This window comes from Rhinopithecus roxellana, chromosome 4, assembly GCF_007565055.1.
Source record: "Rhinopithecus roxellana isolate Shanxi Qingling chromosome 4, ASM756505v1, whole genome shotgun sequence".
Classification (NCBI taxonomy): Eukaryota; Metazoa; Chordata; class Mammalia; order Primates; family Cercopithecidae; genus Rhinopithecus; species Rhinopithecus roxellana.
In genome coordinates this window covers 56549604-56572809 of record NC_044552.1, presented here as the reverse complement: position 1 = coordinate 56572809, position 23206 = coordinate 56549604, and the positions used below count along the sequence as shown (strand labels likewise).

Below are 23206 nucleotides of genomic sequence, written 5' to 3'. Positions count from 1 at the left end.
TTTACTAATTAAATTTACTTAAAATTATTATTGTTTTGCACAAAAAAAAAGTCTGTGTAAACTGCATAAATTGCATCTTGCTCTTGTGGATATTTCAGTACTGAATCATTTGATTTTTTTTTTTTTTAATTTTTACCATGTTTTATTAGAAGGCATATAGAATGTAGACATTATGACGGGATGGGAAACGTTTTGTGATTCTAGGTGTCATTCTTCAAAAACAAATTATTGTTTCAGAAACTGTTTTGGGTGGGCCTACTTCACCTTTACCTTCTCCGGGAAACGGGAGTGAAACTGCACCTGGATCACTTACACAGCCAAAGAAAATTCGAGGAATTGGATTTGGAGACATTTTTAAAGAAGGCTCTGTGAAACTTCGGACAAGAACATCCAGTAGTGAAACAGAAGAGAAAAAACCAGAAAAGGTGGTAATGATGGACTTAAGTTAGATTAACTCCACTCATTCTCTCATTAAGCATTTTTAAAATGTTAAAATCAGTTTGTAACTCTGTTTGATTTCTTTTTTTTGAGATCACTAATAATTTGGTTATGAATGAGGAGGCTGTGAGAAATTTTGTCTCCATATTTACAATATTGATATTCATGGTTGAATCTAATAAAATTAGAATGCTTATTTCTTGGTAAATTTAACACACTTAGTAGAAGCTTTAGGGTTTTTAGTTATCACAGTGTAAATAAAAATTAGAAAGTTTTTTTTTGCCTTTTAAAAGCTACCATATATAAATTTAGTTTTGTATATAATAAATATATATTTAATTTGAATTAGACTTCAAATGGACTGTTTTGAAATGGATTTAGAAAGTATTAAATTACTTTATATTTTGGCACTACTTAAATTTCCTCTAGATTGTCAACATTTGTTAAATTTACTAACCTTCTTTGAAGGTGTGGAGAATTTTATTTCATTAGCATTTTGCTGGCATTGTGAAATGAAACAAAGTAAATGAACCATAAATTATAAGAACTAAAAAGAGGGTTTAAAATAAAACCTTAAGCTGTTATTTTGGTGGTAAAATAGCTACAGTCTGTAGAGCATTTTTTCCACAGTTCCTTCTGTCCTATCTCTTTAACTCTGAAGAATTTAAAGTGTTACAGTGTTTATTTGATTCATGTAGCTACATCTCATTTAAAGACTGTGTTTTGGTTATTGAGATACTATGAAGTTTCCTCCTAAGATAGGTGCTTTCAACTTTTTTTTTCCTTTCCTAACTTGCTACCTATTTTTTTATGTAACAGTGAAGAGTTGGGTTCAGAAAAGAGAACTTCCACTTTCTATCCTACACATTTCTAGCTCTGAGACTATCTGGCATTAGGATTATGGGGTCAAATTGATTCTTGGTTTTAAAGGTAAAGTTTGGAATTCTCATGTTTTTTGGGGTGGTGCTCTATAGCTATATAACAGCTAGGAATGTTGGACAAGCAATTCTTGCATTGTGATAGAAATTAGACTAGATTATCTTGTGCTCCTTCCAATTCTAAAGCTTGTGATTATATTGAGTAACTTTATTGATTAATGATTACATTATCTTTTAATCATCCTTGATAATGTCCACTACTCAAGAGTTGTTATTAGTGACTGTAGTCTCAGGGTTACCCTGTATAATGGTCTTGTCAGGCTTGCTTTGATCACTGATCCAGGAATTGATAAAGTAGGGAGCACATTTGCTGTGTTTATAGGTACACCAGATTGGAAAATATGGTGGTTAGAGTTGGGGAAAACTAAAGTATCTTAGAAGATAAATGGAAAACACAGTGGTAGGTAGGTAAGTTAGCAGTGCGTTCAGATTTTTAAGTATTGACATCTAAGGTTAAATGTACTGTTGTTTCTGGGTAGAGAACTTAAGGAAACACTAGTATAAGGTGGTAAAGGACTTAGTCGTTTACAGATTACAATGGACAAATGTCTAGTAGACTGTAGTTATGAGGAACATAAGAGTACCTGAATCATTTACATTCAGACAGCAATGAAGTATAAATAATTTTTTTTCTCCTCTTTCATTTTAAGGTTTAGTTCTGGGTTAAAACCTGGGCTCTGCTGCTAAATTCCTTTTACTATGGATAGATTACTTATATAAATTTATATTATTGTATAAATAGTGCCCACTTAATGCAGATAGTTATGAGGCTGTTAGTCCTATATGCACTATTTATGCAAAGTGTTTAGCGGAGGGATTTAACTTCTCAAGTGCTGTTGTTCTTATTTATTGTATTTGATTTATTGTATTTTGTAAAGATAGGGTCTCACCTTGTCATCCAGGCTGGAATGTAGTGGTATAATCATAACTCACTTACAACCTTGAACTCCTGGTTTCAAGCAGTTCTCCTGCCTTGGCCTCCCTAAGTGTTGGGATTCAGGCATGAACCACCAGTGCCTAGCCTCTTATTTATTTTAGAGATTCTAAAATTAAATCTCATTAATATACTATGGGCATCAGAGAATATTATCTTTTAGATAAGGAATCTTAGCTCTGAGCTATGATTTAAGGAACTTTGGAGACCTTTACCTGTTTCATTGCTGATTTTTCAGTCACATTACTATCCTAGCTATAAGGACCATTAGGGAAAGCTGGGTAACTGTAAATGGAAACTTTGTTTAACAGTATTATCTTTATTCTATCTTAAAATAGTTCATGCCAATTTTTTTCTATTCTAGCCCTTAATCCTGCCATCACTGGGATCCAAAACGCAGAGTGTGGAGATAACAAAAACAGATAGCGAAGGTAAAATTAAAGGTATGTATTTGAATAAAACTTTCATATTGGGAAGAGTAGAAATATACTCAAATGTATCATGAGACTTGTTGGAAGCATTTGTTACACTGCTTTATTAGAATAGCAAATTCTATTAGATGTAAGCACCACGAGGTCAAGGATTTTGATGTACTTTGTTGGTTGAAGGATGTATCTCCTTGTAGTTGAATCTGTGTCTGGAACATCACAAACAGTAACTATTTGAATGAACGATTAATGAAGTTGTTATTTAACATATGGTATTGGGCCGGGTGCGGTGGCTCAAGCCTGTAATTCCAGCACTTTGGGAGGCCGAGACGGGCGGATCACGAGGTCAGGAGATCGAGACCATCCTGGCTAACATGGTGAAACCCCGTCTCTACTAAAAAATACAAAAAACTAGCCGGGCGAGGTGGCGGGCGCCTGTAGTCCCAGCTACTTGGGAGGCTGAGGCAGGAGAATGGCGTGAACCAGGGAGGCGGAGCTTGCAGCGAGCTGAGATCCGGCCACTGCACTCCAGTCCCCGTGACAGAGTGAGACTTCATCTCAAAAAAAAAAAAAAAAAAAAAAAAAATATGGTATTGACTATAAGTATTATAAAATTTAAAGATAGATTATTAAGTTCATCTTTAATCACTTTTAGTATACTTTACACAAGATACAGGCTTAATAAATAAGTATTTGTTGAATGAATCCATTTGTGTGAGCCACATTATTTGCATTCTTTATTTCAGCTAAAGAATATTGTAGAACATTATTTGCCTATGAAGGTACTAATGAAGATGAACTTACTTTTAAAGAAGGGGAGATAATCCATTTGATAAGTAAGGTAAGGTATTTCTGTTTTTCAGTGAATTGTTTATAGAAATATTTTTCAGAAGTTATACATTCACCCTAGAATGTTCTTATATTCACCCTGGAATCTAGAAGAGCTGGGACTTTGTCTTGTTTCTAAGTCCTGAAAACTTGGCATGTTATAAGTGCTCAGAACGTTCTCTTTTTGAGCTAACTTTTATTGACTATATTTGTTATAATTTATATATTGGAAATTATTGTTAACCATCATATTTGCTTTTTTTTTTTTTAAGTAATTCCTTTTTTTTTTTTTTTAAATTAACCTCAACTTCCCAGATTTTTATTCTTTCTTCTCTTCCACTTCATTCTATTTTTTCTCCTATCTACCGTTTGGAGTGTTGTTTGTAATATAAACAGAAGAAGAAAAATAGGGAAACAAGCTAAATGTCCGTCAGTATGAAAATGGTTCTGAAACTCTTTATACTCTGGAAAATGATGTCACCATTTTAAAAATGGAAGTGATTTTATAACTTGGAATAAATCCTAATGCAAAATAAAGAGAAAACCCAGTAGTACTTTTGTGTGGGCAGAATCCTATATTAACTATATTATGAGAAAATTACAAATATTTGGTTTTTGCTATAACCTTGTAGAATAATTTTTGAAATTCCCCTGCCCGCACACACCTTTTTAAAGTAGAGATGGAGTCTTGCTATGTTGTCCAGGCTGGTCTCGAACTCTTGAGCTCAAGTATTCCTTTTGCTTTGGCCTCCCAGAGTGCTGAGATTACAGGTGTGAGCTATCACACCTGGCCCCATTGTTTTACATTGACTTTGTTATAAGATGGCATAGTGTATATAATTGTTTTTTAAAATAAGTTTTATTGTGTATACTTAAAGGATAATGATGTTATAGGATACATAGTAGTAAAAAGGTTATTATAGTGAAGCAAATTGACATATCTATCATCAACTGCAGATAAAATCATTTAGCAAGAATTTTGTAAATTTATGTAAATTTTCATATTAATGTAATTTGCACTGATTACACCTAATTTTTCATGCAAGGGTGGTGAATATTTAGAAGAAACTTAGAAAGTCTTGTTAATTTAAAAAGAAAAAAATTTAAAGACAAGGTCTTGCTTTGTCGCCCAGGCTGGCGTGCAGTGGTGTGATCATAGCTCACTGCAGCCTTGAGCTCGTGGGCACAAGTGATCCTCCTGCCTCAGCCTCTCAAGTAACTGGGACTACAGTTGCATCCCATTGTGCCTGATTAACTTTTTTTTTTTTCAAATTTTTTTTGTAGAAACAGGGTCTTGCTATGTTGCCCAGGCTGGTCTTGCAAACTCCTGGCATCAAGCGATCTTCCCACATCAGCCTCTGAAGTTGCTAGGATTACAAAGCGTGATCCACTATGCCTGGTCAAATCTCGTTAATTTTTAAAGCAGCTGAATAATGTGATTAATATTTAGTATATAAAGTGTTAAGAATGTTAAGAAAGATACAGTTTGGAAATTCATATTCTCCCTCTCCACCTTCGTCTCTTTTCCACTTCCTTTCATTGTATCTTTTTTTTTTTGACACGGAGTCTCGCTTTGTCGCCCAGACTGGAGTGCAGTGGTGTGATCTCGGCTCACCGCAATTTCCTCCTCCCGAGTTCAAGCAATTCTCCTGTCTCAGCCTCCCGAGTAGCTGGGACTACAGGTGCCTGTCACGATGCCCGGCTAATGTTTGTATTTTTAGTAGAGATGGGGTTTCACCTTGTTCGTCTGGCTGGTCTCAAACTCCTGACCTCAGGTGTTCCACCCACCTCAGCCTCCCAAAATGCTGCAATTACAGGTGTGAGCCACCATGCCCGGCCTTATTTTATCTTTCTCCTCTTTTCTCTGAGAACCTTTTAATGTTATAGATGGAATTTTAAAATAGATTTCTTCTTTTTTTAAATTAAACCCAATTTTGTAATTACTGCTAAAAGTAATACATGGGAAATATTTCCTTTTAGAAGGACAGTGTCATCTGTTTAGTTGCAGCTGGGCACAGTGGCTCATGCCTGTAATTCCAGCACTTTGGGAGACCAAATCAAGAGGATCATTTGAGCCCAGAAGTTTATGGTTGCATACCTGTGGTCCTAGCCACTTGGGAGGCTGACTTGGAGGATCAGTTGAGCCCAGGAGGTTGAGGCTGCAGTGAGTCATGATTGCATCACTGCACTCCAGCCTGGCCAACAGAGCAACACTTTATCTAAAAAAAAAAAAAAGATAACTTTTATTGTCTTAATTATTCTATTTTGCTTTTTAGGAGACTGGAGAAGCTGGCTGGTGGAAAGGTGAACTTAATGGTAAAGAAGGAGTATTTCCAGACAATTTTGCTGTCCAGATAAATGAACTCGATAAAGACTTTCCAGTAAGCTTTTGTTTTTCAATGATGATAATACTTGAAAGAACATTTTGCCACTAATCTTTTGTAAACAAGTTTTTTGCATTATTATTGAATAATTTTTATGAAGGCGTTTCAGATGTAGCTATTCAGGTAGGAGTTATTTGAGTTATAATAAAACAAAATGATGTTTCAGTTCCATACTTTATTCTTCCTTTGTTTCTTTCTCGACTGTACTGAAAAATAACCTTGGACTTCTTTATTTTACAATTTAAGAAGGACAGTCTATCCTAGTAACATAAATTAGTACTTTCCTGGAAGAAATTGTATTTTATTTAATGTTGTTGAAAAGCTTTAGTTTATTTTAAGGTCTTGTGGAATTGCTAATATGCTGTTGGTGCATTTTTTTGGGAGGGCAAGAAGCACTCTTTGCCTCAACAGAATTTGTTATTTTTAGTATCACTTCTCAGAGAAAAAGTGAGGCTGAGTCATTCATCAGTGGTCTTTGTCTTCCTACAACTTGGTCCCCTTTCCCCATGGATGAGGAATATAATGGAGTTTTTAAAATAGAGGGAAAGAGCATTAGCACAAGCACACAGCAGGATGGGCTACCATGTTAGGTTTAAGACAATGCTGAACTCTCTAACTCTATGGAAGCTTAGGCTATCTGAGGCCTTTCTTTTGTTAGATTGCATTCAGTATTGATTTAGCCTTCATATGCTTTATTTTATACTTTTACTAAAGAATACATTTTTTCTGCTTTTATTATGTTTGTACAATATGGCTTATCAATTATTCTTAATTTGTGAAAACCAAGTCCACATACTTAGAAATGTATCTCAGTATTTTAAGGTATTAAGTCTTAAAAATGAATGAATGTTTATAAATTGAGAAAAACACATCTTTACCTTTAACTGTTCCTTTGAGAGTTCCAAAGGGTTAATAATGAAAACTTAGTCTATTTGTTGCTACTCTGCTTTTTAGAAAACAGAACAAAATGAAACAAAAAACAAGGTCTCTCCCTTGTTCTGCCAGTCCTCCTCTCCCCACAACCCCAGCTGCAAAAGAGGGATAAAATGGTACTTAGGAATCTTAACCTAGAGGAAGGCAGAGCAGCAGAACATTTTTGCTCATTAAGATTTTTAAGGTTTATTCAATCCACTGAAATATGGATTGAAATATTTGACTGAATTTTGATCAATGAGGCTATTTATTCTAATGAAATAATTTGTTGTCATTGGTTTTTTGGGTAGTTTTTACAATCTTAGCATTTTATAATTTTTGGCAAGGATGGAATGAAGAGGAGAAACATTTGTATGATTTAGATTATTACTGATTAGAGTTTAACTATATTCGATATGAAACTGGTCAACCGTTTCCACCATTATTATTTTAACAGAAACCAAAGAAACCACCACCTCCTGCTAAGGCTCCAGGTATGTAAGAAACACATTATTTAGTTTGCTGTTTTCAATTTTTTTAAATTCTAAAATGGTAAAATTGGATCTAATGCAAATTATTAATTTTTATCAAGTATGATGTTGTCTGTAAACATTTTTAGAAATATATGAAAATTGAGTGTTCACATGCATCAGTGTCTGTCATTTTTTTAAAAGTACAAATGGTATAAAATAAGGATCTTGAAAATGTAGATACTTTATATGTAATTTTGAGTTAATAAAATTAATCAAATTTAAACTGTCTTAGAAAACTTAATATATTGACCTGGCCAATTCGTTATTTTACCTTTTCAAATGAAATCCATTTGTTAATGTCTCAAATAATAATTTACGTACTCTTTCAGACAATATGCTGAAGGTTGAACGAAGTAGATGATTTTAAACAGATGAATAAATTATGGTATACCGAGAAGTGTCTTCAAGAGTTAAAGTTTTGTAATCTAGCTCTTTGCTTCCATAACTACTATTTTCAAATAACTGCTCTTTACAAGTGTAATAAAAATTTCTATTTCCTTTAAGATTTGCTGTTTTTTAGAATAATCCAAGTCTTTTTCTCCCCCTTGGTTTTAACTTTATGTTTGCTGACATAATCCTAGAGCAAAGAAAGCATAAGTTAAAAGTAATTTTTTTAGAAGTTGGTGTTGAAAGTTTATTATATAGCTTTACTGTGCAATATGGTAGCCACTAACCATGTGTGGCTTTTGAAATTAATTAAAATAAAATTTAAAAATTCAGTTTCTCAGTCATAAGAGTGCCATTTCAAGTGCTTATTAGTCACATGTTGGCTACTGAAAAAAGAGAATGTTTTCATCACCACAGCTCTTCTGGACCGCAGTATGGTGGAGGATATGATCTCTAACACCTTAATTTGACAAAGAAGGAACTGAGACCACAGAGTAGGGTAATAGTGGCAGGTCCAGGATTAGAAATTGAGCCTGGTGATTCTGGTACATTGTTCTTTCTGTTAAAGCATGGTTTTTTCTGATGTTATTTTTCAATGCATCTTTACTTTTTAGAAGTGTAATTGTCTCTGTGCTTTAAAACTATCTTCTTACAAAAGTATTAATGTTTTCTCCCATAGCTCCAAAGCCTGAAATGATAGTTGCAGAGAAGAAGTATTTTTCTTTAAAGCCTGAAGAAAAGGGTGAGGCTAATTTCAACTTTCAAAAAGACAAATATTTCTTTTATTGTCGTTTTAAAGAGATCTGTTTCTCCACACTGAGTCATTTACACTGATTTTTAACAGGTATTCAGTATTTATTTTACAATGCTTGGAGTTTTCTGGGAGGGAGTAGTTCATTTAAGATTGATACAAAATTATGCTTTCTCAAACAGATAACAATTTACATCCATTAAAAAATTAAACTATTACTTTAGTAGGATGTTGTCTTTATTCATAGTTATTTAACAGACTGTGTAAGAAAACTAAGCATTAAATAACTATGCTTTTATTATTTTTATAGTGTTTCAGTTTTTAAAAAAATTCCTTAGAAGGTTGAAGACCCAGTTCCTACTTAAGCATGGAAATAATTAATTACATATTATTTAATCTCACTGCGTGTGTTTGTCATAATGTATACCTGGAAAGTTATTCCAGGGTGCCATATGTATTTTACTAAAAACCTTATTGGTTTGTTGTGAAATTGGAGAAAATAAGTCCTTCTCATTGTACATAAAGATATGCAATGATTGTCACTAGTAGATTAGTTTATGTACATCCGGAAACCTGAATACTATTTTAGAATGCTTTTGTTTCTTCTCCCAGTGTTGTAGTCTAATCCATCCTTGTTTCTTGCCTAAAGTACTGTATCCTCTTATTTGATTTCTCTCACTTCAGCTCTTTTTCTGGCTTTCATACTTCATGTTGTTGCCAGAATGTTTTCTTTTTTTTTGAAATGGAGTCTCACTCTCTGGTCCAGGCTGGAGTGCAGTGGCGCGATCTCGGCTCACTGCAAGCTCTGCCTTCTGGGTTCATGCCATTCTCCTGCCTCAGCCTCCCTAGTGGCTGGGACTACAGGCACCCACCACCACGCCCGGCTAATTTTTTGTATTTTTTAGTAGAGACGGGGTTTCACCATGTTAGCCAGGTTGGTCTCGATTTCCTGACCCCGTGATCCGCCCGCCTTGACCTCCTAAAGTGCTGGGATTACAGTTGTAAGCCTCCGCGCCCGGCCCAGGATCATTTTTTTAGAGAGACTATTTTTTTTTAGAGCAGTTTTAGATTCACAGCAAAATTGAGCCAAAAGTACAGAGTTCCTGTATAGTCCCTTTCTTCACACAGGCACAATTTTTCCCACTGTTAACATTCTGTACCAGAGTGGTGTATTTGTTAGTCACTGAGCCTCCCTACATTGACACTTCTTTATCACTCAAAGTCCATAGTTTCCTTTAGTGTTCACTCCTAGTGCTGTACCTATTATGGGTTTTGACTAACGAATAATGTCTGGTATCCACCATTGTAGTATCATACAGAATTAGCATTACTACCCTAAAAACCTTCTTTACTCTACCTATTCATCTGTCTTTCCCTTTGACCCTTGGCAACCATTAATTTTTTTAATGACTCCATAGTTTTGCCTTTTCCAGAGTGTCATATAGTTGGAATCATACAGCATGTAACCTTTTCAAATTGGTGTCTTTCACTTAATTATATGCCTTTAAAATTTCTCCATATGTTTTCATGGCTTGGGAGGCATTTGTTGTTAGCATTAAATAGTATTTCATTGTCTTTATATTCCACAGTTTATTAATCCACTCACTTACTGAGGGACATCTTGATTGCTTCTAAGTTTTGGCAATTATAAGGGGAGCTGCTATAAATGTGTGTAGGTCTTTGTGTGGACATATTTTCAGTTCATTTGGGTAAATACCAAGGAGAGGGATTACCTGATAATATGACAAGAGTATACTGAGTTTTGTAGGCGCAACTGCCAAACTTCTTCCAATATGGCTGAACCATTTTGTACTCCCCCCAGTAATCAGTGAGAATTTCTCTTCTACATTCTAGCCAGCATTTGGTATTTTCAGTGTTTTGGATTTTGGCCTTTCTAGTAGGTGTGTAGTGGTATTTTACTTTTGTTTTCAATTGCGGTTCCATAATGCTATATGATGTTGAATATCTTCTCATATGCTTAATTGTCATTTGTGTATCTTTGGTAAAGTGTTCTGGTCTTTTGTTCATTTTTTATTCAGGTTTTTTTTCCTTCCGTTTTTTTATTTGTATATTTTGGATAGCAGTCCTTTATTAGATTTCTTCTGCAAATATTTTCTCCCAGTCTGTGGCGTGTTTTCTTCACAGAGCAGAAGTTTTCAATTTGAAGCTTATCAGTGATTTCTTTTATGGATCATGACTTTGGTGTTGTATCTGAAAAGTCATTGCCATACTCAAGGCCATCTGGATTTTCTCCTGTGTAATTTCTAGGAATTTTATAGTTTTGTGTTTTACATTTAGGTTTGTGATTCATTTTGAATTAATTTTTGTGAAAGTTGTAAGGTCATTGTCTAGATTCATTTTTTTTTTTTTTTTTGGCATGTGAATGTCTAGTTGATCCAACACCATTTGTTGAAAAGACTTTCAGTTTTCAGATAAAAATCAAAAGTTTAAATTCAAGGCCCTCCAGTAACTGACCCCCAGATTATATTTTTGATATCATATTCTACCCTTTTTGTTTACTAAATGTAGCACTCTGTCTCTAGTCCATGAATATGTCATGTACTTTCCTAGCTTTATCTTTCTTTTTACTTTCAAAATGGAAGTTTTTTATATTCTTTTTTCTTAAGAATTTTAAAAATATGTTGCACAGTTTATGCCTAATGAAAATATTAGTCTCAGATTAATTCTTTGTGAACTAGTTTGGTAGGAATCTTAGATCAATTTTTAGTACTTGTTTGTAATATCAGTCCTACCTGAAAAACTCATCTTACCAAGATACGTAGAACCACATGTAAGAGGTATATTGCTGGCTTTATTGTCTATTTTTTTTTTTCTATTAAAAAAAGTCATGTCACCAGTTAGGCAGCAGTTTTGTTAAAATTCAGATTGTGACTTCCCCTTTTCCCTAAAATCAGTCAGTTGTTCTTACAAATAAAATGGAGGCCAGGCACGGTGTCTCACGCTTGTAATCCTAGCACTTTGGGAGGCTGAGGCGGGCGGATCACGAGGTCAGGAGATCGAGACCATCCTGGCTAACACGGTGAAACCCTGTTTCTACTAAAAATACAAAAAAAAAAAAAAAAACTAGCCAGGCGTGGTGGTGGGCGCCTGTAGTCCCAGCTACTTGGGAGGCTGAGGCAGGAGAATGGTGTGAACCCACGATACGGAGCTTGCAGTGAACAAAGATCATGCCACTGCACTCCAGCCTGCACTCCAGCGAGACTCAGTCTCAAGAAGAAGAAAAAAAATTCGAAGTTGATGCATTTTTATTACATTTATCTATGCAAAGTCCTGCCCATGGTGGAATGACAGGGACTGAATTTACACTCGAAATTAGACAACTAGAAAATTGGACAAATTATGTGAAACAGTGGCTTTCACTTATTGGACATCAGGCAGTATAAGTCACTGTGACACTGAAGTGAGACCTATAATTACCACAGCTTATTGTCTAGAAGCAGTTTACAGGCAGCAGAAAGGAGGAAGCCAAACAGACCTTGATGTCCTGCAGAGTTGAGGATGCAGAGATAGGTATTTAGGAAGGCCTGGGCAGCTACAATTTGTGGGGCAGAGTGCCAGAATGGTGGGAACTGCACAGAGAGTGCTCAGATCTGTAGACAGCTTACTGTGAGGCTTTGCCTGAATATTGATCTACACATGCATGAAAAGAAACTTCTATAATGGAGAAATAAACATTGGAAAGCGGTAGGTGAAGCACTCTTTGTAACTCACAAATAGTTCATTTTTCCATGAGCCAGAGTAGACAGATCTCATAATATATAGCACATTGGATAGAGTTCATAAAAGAATGTATCACCTTAGACTAAAGGCTTCTCTGCCTCTGTCTTGGAAATACGGCCAACAAATTCCAGAATAAAATTCAGTACAACTTAAAAGCATATAATAAAATTTTGTATTCAAGAGAGTAAAAATCACAACGTCCATTGTCTGATTAAAGATTGCCAGGCATAGAAAGAGCAAGAAAATAGCAATCCACAACCAGGGAAGAAAAGTCAGTCAGCAGAAAAGAGCAAGAAATGACAGAGGTGGTGGAGATAGAAGGCAAGTACATTAAAACAGCTACTATAAACATTTCCCATGTGTTTAAAAAGGTAGAAGAAAATGTGAACATAATAGTGCGAAAACTGGAAAATATAAGAAAAACCCAAATTGAACTTTTAGAAAAGAAGAATACAGTATCTGAAATGAGAAACACTGAATGGAATGTCCAGTAGATTGGAAACTTCAGAAGAAAATGTTAGTGAACTTGAAGACATAGCAATAGAATCATTAAAAATGTATAGAAAAAAAGTGAACAGAATATTGGTTACCTGAATGACAAAATGAAGTGGTTTTACTGACCTGTAATTGAGGTACCTAAGGAAAGGTGAGAGAATGGGGACATGAAAAAAATTGAAAGAAATAATGACTGAAAATTTTAATTTGATGCAAATTTATGACAAAAAGTTTAAAGCCAGGAAGAAAATAACTATCAACCTATAGTTTTCTACCTAACAAAAATACCTTTTGGAAGTAGGGTAAAATTAAAACCTTTTGAGACAAAATCTCAGAGAACTTATTGCCAGTAGAAGTATATTACGGAAAATGTTAAAAGAAATTATTTTTGATAGAAGGAAAACAATAGTAGATTGGCAGTTGGTATTACTCAAAGCAATGAAGAATGCCAGAAGTAGTAAATATGTGAATAAATATAAAAGACATTTTCCCTCCATTTAAAAATCTCACAAGAGCTGTTCACCTGGAATGACTTGAAAACTTAATATATAAGTGTTGGTTTTGGAGTTTAAGGGTAAATACGAGAATTTTTTGTATGTAGGATAGACAAGACAAGGCATAACAAGGGAAATGATTCTAAGTATTTTCAGAATGTTCTCATAAACCTGATATGCCTTTAATAGATCAGGTACCATGAATAAGAAAAATGTCAGTGTTGCCAGTGACCTTTGGACACGTGACACGTGCATTGAGAGAGAGCCGGTTGAATATTATATATTGTTAAATTATTTTTTACTAAGTAACAATAAACATAAATCAAAGTTCTACCCTTGTTCCCATAGTTGAGACAGGGAGCATTTTTAAACTATGGCTAGGATCAATCTGAAGCATCGTAAGCCTTCCAACAAGGAAATAAAGTATTTTTCATTTGTATTTTTGTTCGTGGTTTTTATCTTATGATCCTAAGATCTTATGATCTTAGGATAAAACCTAAGTTCCATAGGAGGTATCCTTTGATAAGCTCTGTTCTGTTGCAGTGAGGGTGGGGTGGGGGGCGGGGAAGAAATACTTAGAAACCATGAAACTGATCACCCCTCTATTTCAGACTCTTAAGTGACTCCCCATTATTTCATGGGATATTTTCCCAAATGTTTAGATGGGTGATTAAATTCTCACTTTCTACTTTCTGTCCCAGGCCACCACGTGGATTTTCTCAAACCTGCCTAGCAATTTTCTGCCCCTCTGTTGTTTTCATTTTCCCAGAAGTACCTAAAATCCTGGCAGGCTGTGTCCCAGAATGGTAATAATATCACCACTTTGAAGCACAAGTTATCCTGCTTTTTGCGATATCCTTTTTTGTATTTATCTTTCTTACTGATCTCATGATGATACTCATCATGTCATTGGTATGGAATTCATGGTACGAAGGGAGGAACTCATAATTATTTTGGAGTGCAGGTAGGGAGGCATATAAATGTGTAGAAGAGAATGTAACAAAGGTGCTGTTTCTTATAAAATCACTTAAATGGTAACTTTTATCTATATGTCCTCCTCACTTCCTTTACACCCATACACAGTCATACCCACAGAAAGAGCATAAAATGATGCTGAAGGCCAGTCTGTTTCTATACTTTTACTGGTAGAAGCAGTGAATCTGTTCACTTCTGCTTTAGGAGCATTTCCTTCTGAATTCTGTTATTGTACACTCATGTCTTCAGCCACTATTTGTATACTTCTGATTCCCAGTCAGTGGTTGGATTTATTTACATTTACTGCTTTCTGTGTGTTTGCGGTTCCATGTTTGCAGTTCATACTTTCTGCCTAAATACATAATTTTTTAGGGGACATCCTTCTTTCTCTGGAATTGTACTTCTCTCAGAATCTTTCATGGGTAGGTTTTTCTCATCTTTTAGATTCCAGCTTAAAATTTTGCTTCCTTAACACTATTTAAAAGTAGGTGTTTCCCATTATTATCTGTTACATATTAGTTTAGATGTTTGTTTTGAGATATTCTTTACCCTGCACTTGATTAAACTCCATGAAGGAAAAGATGTGTGAATAGATATCTGTACCTTATTTGCCATTGGTTCTCTAATGCCTTACACAATAGGTATGTAATACATAGGGAATACTTAATACAGTATTTATTATGTAATATGAAGCATTCTTTAAAATCTGAAGGATTCCAGATTATGACATGCTTACATTTGTTTATCTGAAACTTCCTTCTAGTAGTATTTAGCTAGATAATGGTGGCGTAGATAGTGGAAGTTGGTATGGATGAAAGGAAGCTGAAATGTTTCAAGAGCAAAGAACAGAAAATCAGTCCTTATTGAAACTGACTTAAACAATAGGGAAAAAAAAATCTCACATAATTGAAAGTCTAGAAGTAGGAGTCATATGACCTGCAACTCAGTGATTCTGTTACGGACCTGAATTATATCTTTCCATTCTGCCATCCTCAGTGTCCACTTTATCTTCAGATTGTCTCCTCTTGTGATCACAAGAATTCTGAGAGTGGCAATCAGGGCGACATGATTTCTTGTCCGTTTGACAGGAAAGAGAGGAAAACCTCTCCCCAACCATAGAATGTAAGTCCTTTTCAGTTTCTTGGACCACTTTTGGGCACATTTACCTCTAGACCAATGAGACTTGTAAGAAGAATACCATGTACTGATTGTCTCAGTGTAATCATATGAAAGTAGGATTGATTTGGAAGGACTCAACTGCATTGTCTGCTGAAGACATTGAGATATAGTTAGGATCTATCATAAGGAGTGCAATTAAGGTTCTATGTTGACATCTTGTTGACTCATGAGATACTAATGATTATGACCATGGGGAAGTGAGATAGGAAGTATGGAATAGAGACAGTTTCTGGAGGAAAACATGTGAATCCAGCTTTTGACGTGGGATTTGATACGACATATTGGCTGAACTTTTGCTAAGAGTTCGTATTAAGCGTTTAGTTGGAAGATGCTATTCTGGAAGTTAGGTATGAAATTTACGGGTATGGGTAAGATTATCCAAGAAGATTGCTTAGAGTAAGAATGGGAAGAGAGCTTTCTTAGAATATATACATTTAAGAAATTGTTTGATGACCAGGAACTCTTGAAGAAGGACTGACAGGTAGTGCTCGTAGAGATAGGCAGAGAATGATCACAGAGCAGGATCATAAAAACCAAGGGAGTATATGTAAGTCAAAGTTGAAGTAGGATGTTCTTCTGGCAGTGATAAATGAGGACGAGATCTCTTGCTGAGAACAAGTAGAATGGTTATATGAAGTGTGTGTGTGTATATATATGTGTGTGTATATATACATATATATATATTTGCCAGAGTCATTTGCTAGGAGTAGGAGAGCTACAAATAAAATGAAGAATCATAAAATCAAGATAGAGGGGAAGAGGAGGGCCCAGTAAAGTTAATCTTGCATTGGGGCTCATATTTCCTGTTGGGGCATTTGCCAATCTTGAAAGTGGTAGCTTAGACTATGAAAAGAACTTTCAATAGACTTTTGGGTTCAAGGAGACAAAAATTAAGAGTTCAAAGCTCATGAAAGAGGAGGTATCTTAGTGAACTAGGTTTTGATTCAGTCCCTAAAGGGATTTACTGTAGGAGGAAGTATAAATAGAAATAGACCTAGCTCTGAAGAACACTGAAGTTCAACTTCTAATCATCTCAATTCTTGATGGGAGAACAGTGACCTAGGATTTTTACTATCCCTACCTTAGCTTACTGAAAGAATGAAAGTAAACCTTTATTCTCTAGAGAAGAAAACATCATCTAGAGTTTTAAATTATCTCTGTGTTTTCCTATAAATCTTTTGTGTCTTGTACTCATTCAGAAATAATTAGGCATACTTGTAGATATGACACATGGCTAGAAACCAGGAACAACAGACAATGGAACCTGGCCTTTAGGGAATCTAGATATTAGAGATACTAGATATAAGCTTTAAAGTAACTATGCTTAATATATGTTAGAAGTAATAAAAGATGGGGTTGATAATTTTGGCAGAACTGGAACCTTATAAGTATACATGAATATGAGTCAATCTGAGCTTAAATGAATTTGTTTACTTACGTAAGTATATGTAAGTATATACACACAAATGTTAGTATATGAGTGTATATTTTTAAAAGAAAATATCTGAACTGAAACATAAGGAGAAAAAAAGATAGAAAATACAGAAAAGACCTTAAAAGACATAAAGAATATAGTTGACTCTTGAACAACGTGAGTTTGAACTATGTGGGGTCCACGTATACAAAGACTTTTTTTTTGGCCTAATGGGGAATAAAAATACAGTATTCATGAGAATACAAAACCCGCATATGAGGAGAGCCAACTTTTGTGCAGGCAGGTTCCACGGTGCTCACCATCGGATTTGAATATGTGTGCTTTTGGTATACGTGAGGGTCTTAGCACCAATCCTCTGTATATACAGAGGGATGACTGTACAGTGGGAAGGTCTAATGTACATGTAATTGGAGGACCAGATAGGAAGGAGAAACAAATGGAGCAGAAACTATATTTGAAGATATACTGGTTTTTAATTTTCTAAAAGTGATTAAAAGCATCAGGCCACAAAACCAAGAATACTGTGGAATCCAACCTGGATATATGCAAAGAAAACATTGAGGCAAGGAGTTGAAGAAGACACACACACAAAAACGAAAAATATTGCATCTTTAAGGATTAGAAGAATCAATATTGTTAAAACTTTCATACTACCCAAAGCAATCTGCACATTCACTGCAATTTATAACAAAGTTTATAAATTTATAACAGTTGCCATTGGAAACAGCACAAATATTCTTCAGCAAAAGAATGAGTAAAGGAGTTGAGGTATATTCATATACCATGATACCATGTAGCAACAAATAAATGAACTAGAGCTACACACAGCAACATGAATCTTAGGATTTCATTGATGTAAAGTTAAAAATATTCATAAATAATCTATGGTGTTAGAAGACAGCTTTAGGTAGGAGCAGTGGGGTAGTGATTGGAAAGGATAAGGGTAACTTCAGAGATATGGATCATGTTCAGTTCTTGGCCTATGTGGTGGTTACTCCGGTATGTTCCTGTGGTAATAGTTTCTCAAACTTTATACTTAACGTTTCTGAAAATGTTACACTGCAGTTTAAACTTCAGTGAGATAAATATGAATAAATACGTTTTGTCCTAAAATTTTCTAAAATGTTAGAAACATAGATTCAATTAAGAATAGACTCACTACTTTATAGGTAGTACTGTTTTTTCTCTAAGGCATGTCCAAGTGATCACAAAGAATAGAATATTTGATTTTTTAAATTCGTATTTATTCACTTGGAATCACTTTTGCTTTGGTGCCTGTATTATCACTTATTTTTCCATTTCAGTTAATGCAGTAGGATATTAACCCTCATCTGAATTAATAAACGGGTTAACTTATTACATACAGTGTTGGTAACGTATTGCTATATTATGAAGCAAATAAAATGACAGATTTTGGTTATTTTATTGTATTTTGTTAGCATACATTTTAAACATTTTTGTTAAAAAAATCACATACTTGAGATAACTCTTCTGTATTTCATTTTCTTTCTTACAGACAGGCTCTCACTCTGTTGCCGAGGCTGGAGTGCGGTGATGTCATAGCTCACTGCAACCTCAAACTCCTAGGCTCAGGTGGTTCTCTCACCTCGGCCCCTGGAGTAGCTGGGACTAAAGATACATGCCACCATACCTGGCTAATTTTTTAATTTTTTATTCTTTTATAGAGATGGAGGTATTGATTTGTTTCCCAGGCTTGTCATGAACTCCTGGCTTCAAGCAGTGCTCTCATCTCAGCCTCCCGAAGTGTTCAGGGTTAAAGGCATGAGCCACTGTACCCAGCCTGTATCTTAAATTATCATAGTATCTGTATCTTATGTAATTCTTCCTTGGTCATTCAGACAGCTAACATAGAACTTTTTTTTTTTTTTTCTCCTTAAATCTACATTTTCTCTTGGATTTGGCCAATTTTTAGCTGAACTAAAATTCTTGTACTCACAGCTGGATGTGCTCAGAAGAATGAAGTTGGAGCCCTATCCCACACTGTAACCTAAAAGTAACTGAAAATGGATCATTGACCTTAAATATAAGAGTTAAAACTCTTAGATGAAAACAAGAGTAAATCTTCATGGCCTTGGATTTGGCAATAGGTTTTTAGATACATGTGATGTTGTGATATAATAAGGAATGCATATTTGATATTTGTCCCTGGTTCCTGGCACCATAGCTCCTAAAACCCTTGAAATTTCCTGAGTGATAAAGGTGAGAGTAACATCTTTTGTTATTTATAACTAGCATCTTTCAACCACGTCTGAGTTTATATTAATGAGGAGACTTTTGTAACGCCCCTAAAGGTGGGGAGGGGCCTTGTTGCCAGGGGAACCAGCCAACTGATTAGCTTTCATTAAAAACCCTAAACAACCGAGTTCAGAGAGCTCGTGGGTTGGTGAACACATTGAGGGGCTGGGAAGGTGGTACACCTGGAGAAGTTATGGAAACTCTGCATCTCTTCCTGCATACCTTGCCTTTTGCATGTGTTCCATTTGGCTGTTCTGAGCTGTATCCTTTATAATAAACTGTAAATAAAATGCCTTCCTGAGTTCTGTGAGCTCTTCTAACAAGTTATCAAACCCGAGGAGTGATCATGGGAATCCCCAGTTTATAGGCAGTTGATCAGAAGTACGAGAGGACTGGACTTCAGATTGGAATCTGAAGTGGGAGCAATCTTGTGGGTCTGAGCCTTTAACTTATGGGATCTGATGCTCAACCCAGATAGATAGTGTCAGAATTGAATTAAATTATAGGACACTCAGCTGGTGACAGATACTTGGTTGTTGTGGGAATAAATCCCCACACATTTGGTGTCTCACAGTGCTGTGAATCTAGAGAAAAGTATTTTGTTCTTTTTAGACTATGTCACAAAAAGCATATTTAACCAAAGAAAAAATAATTGTACTTCATCAAAATTAAAAACTTCTATGTGTTAAAGGACATTAAGAAAGTAAAAAGACAACCTACAAAATGGGAGAAATCTTACCAGATTTGCAAGTATCTGGAATATATAAAGGAGTGTTACAGCTTAACAACAAAAAGACAAACCTATTTAAAACTGCAGCACAGGCTGAAATAGATATTTATCTAAAGGAGATATATAAGTTTTGTTGTTTATAACAAGCATGTTTATAAGCATACTTGTTGTATAAGCACTTGACAAGATATTTAACACCATTAATCATGTCAGTAAGCACTTGACAAGATGTTTAACATCATTAGTCTTTAGGGAAATGCAAATCAAGACCACAGCAAGGGCCACTTCACACCCACTGGGATGGTTACATTTTTTTTTAAGAAAGGAAAATAAATAATGTGTTTGCAAGGATGTGGAGAAACTGGACTTTTATACATTACTGGTGCAAGTAGAAAATGTTTCAGCTGCTATGAAAAGCAGTTGGGTGATTCTTCAGAAAGTTAAACATGGAATTACCATATGACCCAGCAGTTCCAAACATCCAAGAAATTGAAAACAGACACTCATGTATTGTACATAAATATTCATAGCAGCACTATTTACAGTAGGCAGAAGGTAGAAAGAATCCAGATATACTTCAGTGGATAAACAGATTGTGTTTTATATATGTGTATGTATATGTGTAATGGAGTATTATTCAGTCACAAAAAGGAATGAAATACTGCTATATGTTATGAAGAGGATAAACTACTAAAACATTGGGCTAAGTGAAAGAAGCCAGACACAAAGATAATTGCATGATTTCTACGTGTATGAGATATCCAAAATGGATAAATCCATAGAAGATAGAAGGCAGATTGCTGTTTGCCAGAGGTTAACTGATTAATGAGGAAAGGGTTATCTTTTGGGGTGCTGGAAATGTTTTAGAAGTAGATAAAGGTATTGTTTGCATAATATCATGAATATACTAAATGGCACTGAATTGTTCATTTTAGAGTTTTTAATTTTATGTAAATGTCACCTTAACTAAAAAAATAAAATCTAGTACATAAATATGTTGCCATCTTATAGTAGTTATATAATAAGTCAGTACATTATAGTTGATTTAGTTATGGACATAACCAGGAATGATAAGTCGTATTTTTGTTACCTTTTGATTTCCATGTATTGTTTTTTTTAGACTAACACTACAGAATTTCAAGCTGTTATTTGTATATCTGTTAAAAGAAATATATTCAATCAGTGAACTCTTTAATTTCTATCCTTTGACCATTTTTCATGGTATTATAAATAAAACATTTTTCCTAATTTCTAGAAATTTGTGTTTGGCTGGTTTTTACAACTACAAATAGTTTTATTTCAAATAATGTTCAACTGGAGAGTTTCGTTTTTTAAAATTTCTGATGGTATAATTATATACTGCATTGTTATATCTTGAGGCCATATAGAAATAGATTTTTGTACCAAATGATGACCAGAATTTTAATAGACTAAACTATATTTTCATGTGATTCAAAGTATTAAATAAGTGGTAAAAGGAGAAAATAGTATTTTGTATTCATTGTGAAATAAAACTTGTAATTTTTAGGGAGAGGTTTATCTGTGTGCTATGATGTTCAGGTTTTATAATCACCAGTTTCTGGCTGATATGAAATCTTATAGAATTGTTTGTGGTCTTGTGATAGACGTTTTTTTCAGAGACCAAGTACATTTTGAAAATTATTCAGTATGGTGCTTAGGAGCTTCTTATTTTTGTATATATGTCTTATGACACGTTTTAGCTGACTGCTGTATTATGACTGTCTCATACACATGTGTCAGTTTTAATACCTATTGTGAGCACCTGCAAGATCAGGAAGCAGGTGCGTCATGTGTAGTAAAAGAGTACTTGTTGCCTTTTTGGTGATAAAATTGTCTTTATTGACATAGTATAAAATTGTCAAAATTGTTTTTTTCCAGCTTATTTTCTTCTATTTCAAATGGAAATACCCATTTCGTTGCATTATTAATTGAAATGGTATTAATAAAATTCTTAGTACAGTAGTAAGAATTGCAAATATAAGCCTGTAATTCTCTCATCTGTGGCTAAGCAGTCTCACCGTAGTTTCTCTTAACATTTGATTTCTTTTTCCTTCACCATCATGCTTTTTAAATGTGAACGTTATATAGCACTCGAGTTTCTACTTGTTTTCAGTTCTCTATATTTCAGTTTCAGAAAATAATCTGGATTTAAGTCTAGATAATTTTCTTGTTAGAGTAAAATCATGTGTTTATATTTGAGAGAGACTACTACGCTTAAAAGCAAAACTTCCTGAGAACATAATAAAAAGCAGGCATTATCTACTAATCTGAAGCTTATTAGTGGTTTTCCTAACATTTTTTAAAAGCTATTTAGGCTTATTAAATTAAAATATAACTTTAAATAAAACAGTGCACACGTATACAAATATAGAGAATGAAAGTTTATGTCTGCCTCTGTCACACTTTTCCAGACTGATACAAACTTTTAGGAATAGAAAAACCTAAATAATTTTGATTGTCAATAACTTGTGAAATATTTTTAATCTTAGATGAAAAATCAACACTGGAACAGAAACCTTCTAAACCAGCAGCTCCACAAGTCCCACCCAAGAAACCTACTCCACCTACAAAAGCCAATAATTTATTGAGATCTTCTGGAACAGTGTACCCAAAGCGACCTGAAAAACCAGTTCCTCCACCACCTCCTATAGCCAAGTATGTTTTACCTAATTTTAAATTAGCTTATTGATTTACTCACCTTTGACCTTAATGGCTCCATTGTCTTTCTAAATCTCCAGGTAAGTTTTTTCTTATTTTTCAATTATATTTATTTTTAAAATTGACATATACAACTGTATGTATTTATTGTTTACAACACGATGTTTTAAAGCGTATATATAATACATTGTGGAATGGCTTCAGTAACTGTGATAACCTCACATAGTTATCATTTTTGTGATGAGAACATTTAACATTCACTCTTATCTTGTTTCAAGAATGCAGTACATCACCATTAAGTATAGTCACTATAATGTACAATGGATTCTTAAACTTATTCCCTCTATCTAACTGTAAATATGTATTCCTTGACCACATCTTCCCACTCCCCTCCAACTCACAACCACTTCAGACTCTGGTAATCACCGTTCTACTCTCTATTTCTATGGGATCCACTTTTTTAGACTTCGCATTTGAGTGGAGAACATTTGGTATTTGTCTTTCTGTGCCTGGCTTACTTGACTTAACATCCTCCAGGTTCGTTGATATTGTCGCAAATGGCAGGCTTTCTTTCTTTCTTTATGGCTGAATGGTATTCCTGGTGTGTATATGCCACATTTTCTTTATTCATTCATCCATTGATACTTTAGGTTGCTTCCATATTTTGGCTGTTGTGAATAGTGCTGCAG

General features: G+C 34.6%; 1 protein-coding gene across 2 annotated transcripts in view; it reads left to right on the top strand.

The window, feature by feature from the left end:
- Positions 1-23206, top strand: part of CD2AP (CD2 associated protein) — a 155380-nt gene that overhangs the window by 98364 nt on the left and 33810 nt on the right. For both annotated transcript variants that reach the window (XM_010386622.2, XM_010386623.2), the window contains exons 6-12: positions 238-425; positions 2675-2753; positions 3485-3579; positions 5843-5947; positions 7320-7356; positions 8462-8524; positions 22349-22514. In XM_010386622.2, the coding sequence (XP_010384924.1) occupies positions 238-425; positions 2675-2753; positions 3485-3579; positions 5843-5947; positions 7320-7356; positions 8462-8524; positions 22349-22514 (733 nt within the window). The remainder of the gene's footprint in view (positions 1-237; positions 426-2674; positions 2754-3484; positions 3580-5842; positions 5948-7319; positions 7357-8461; positions 8525-22348; positions 22515-23206) is intronic.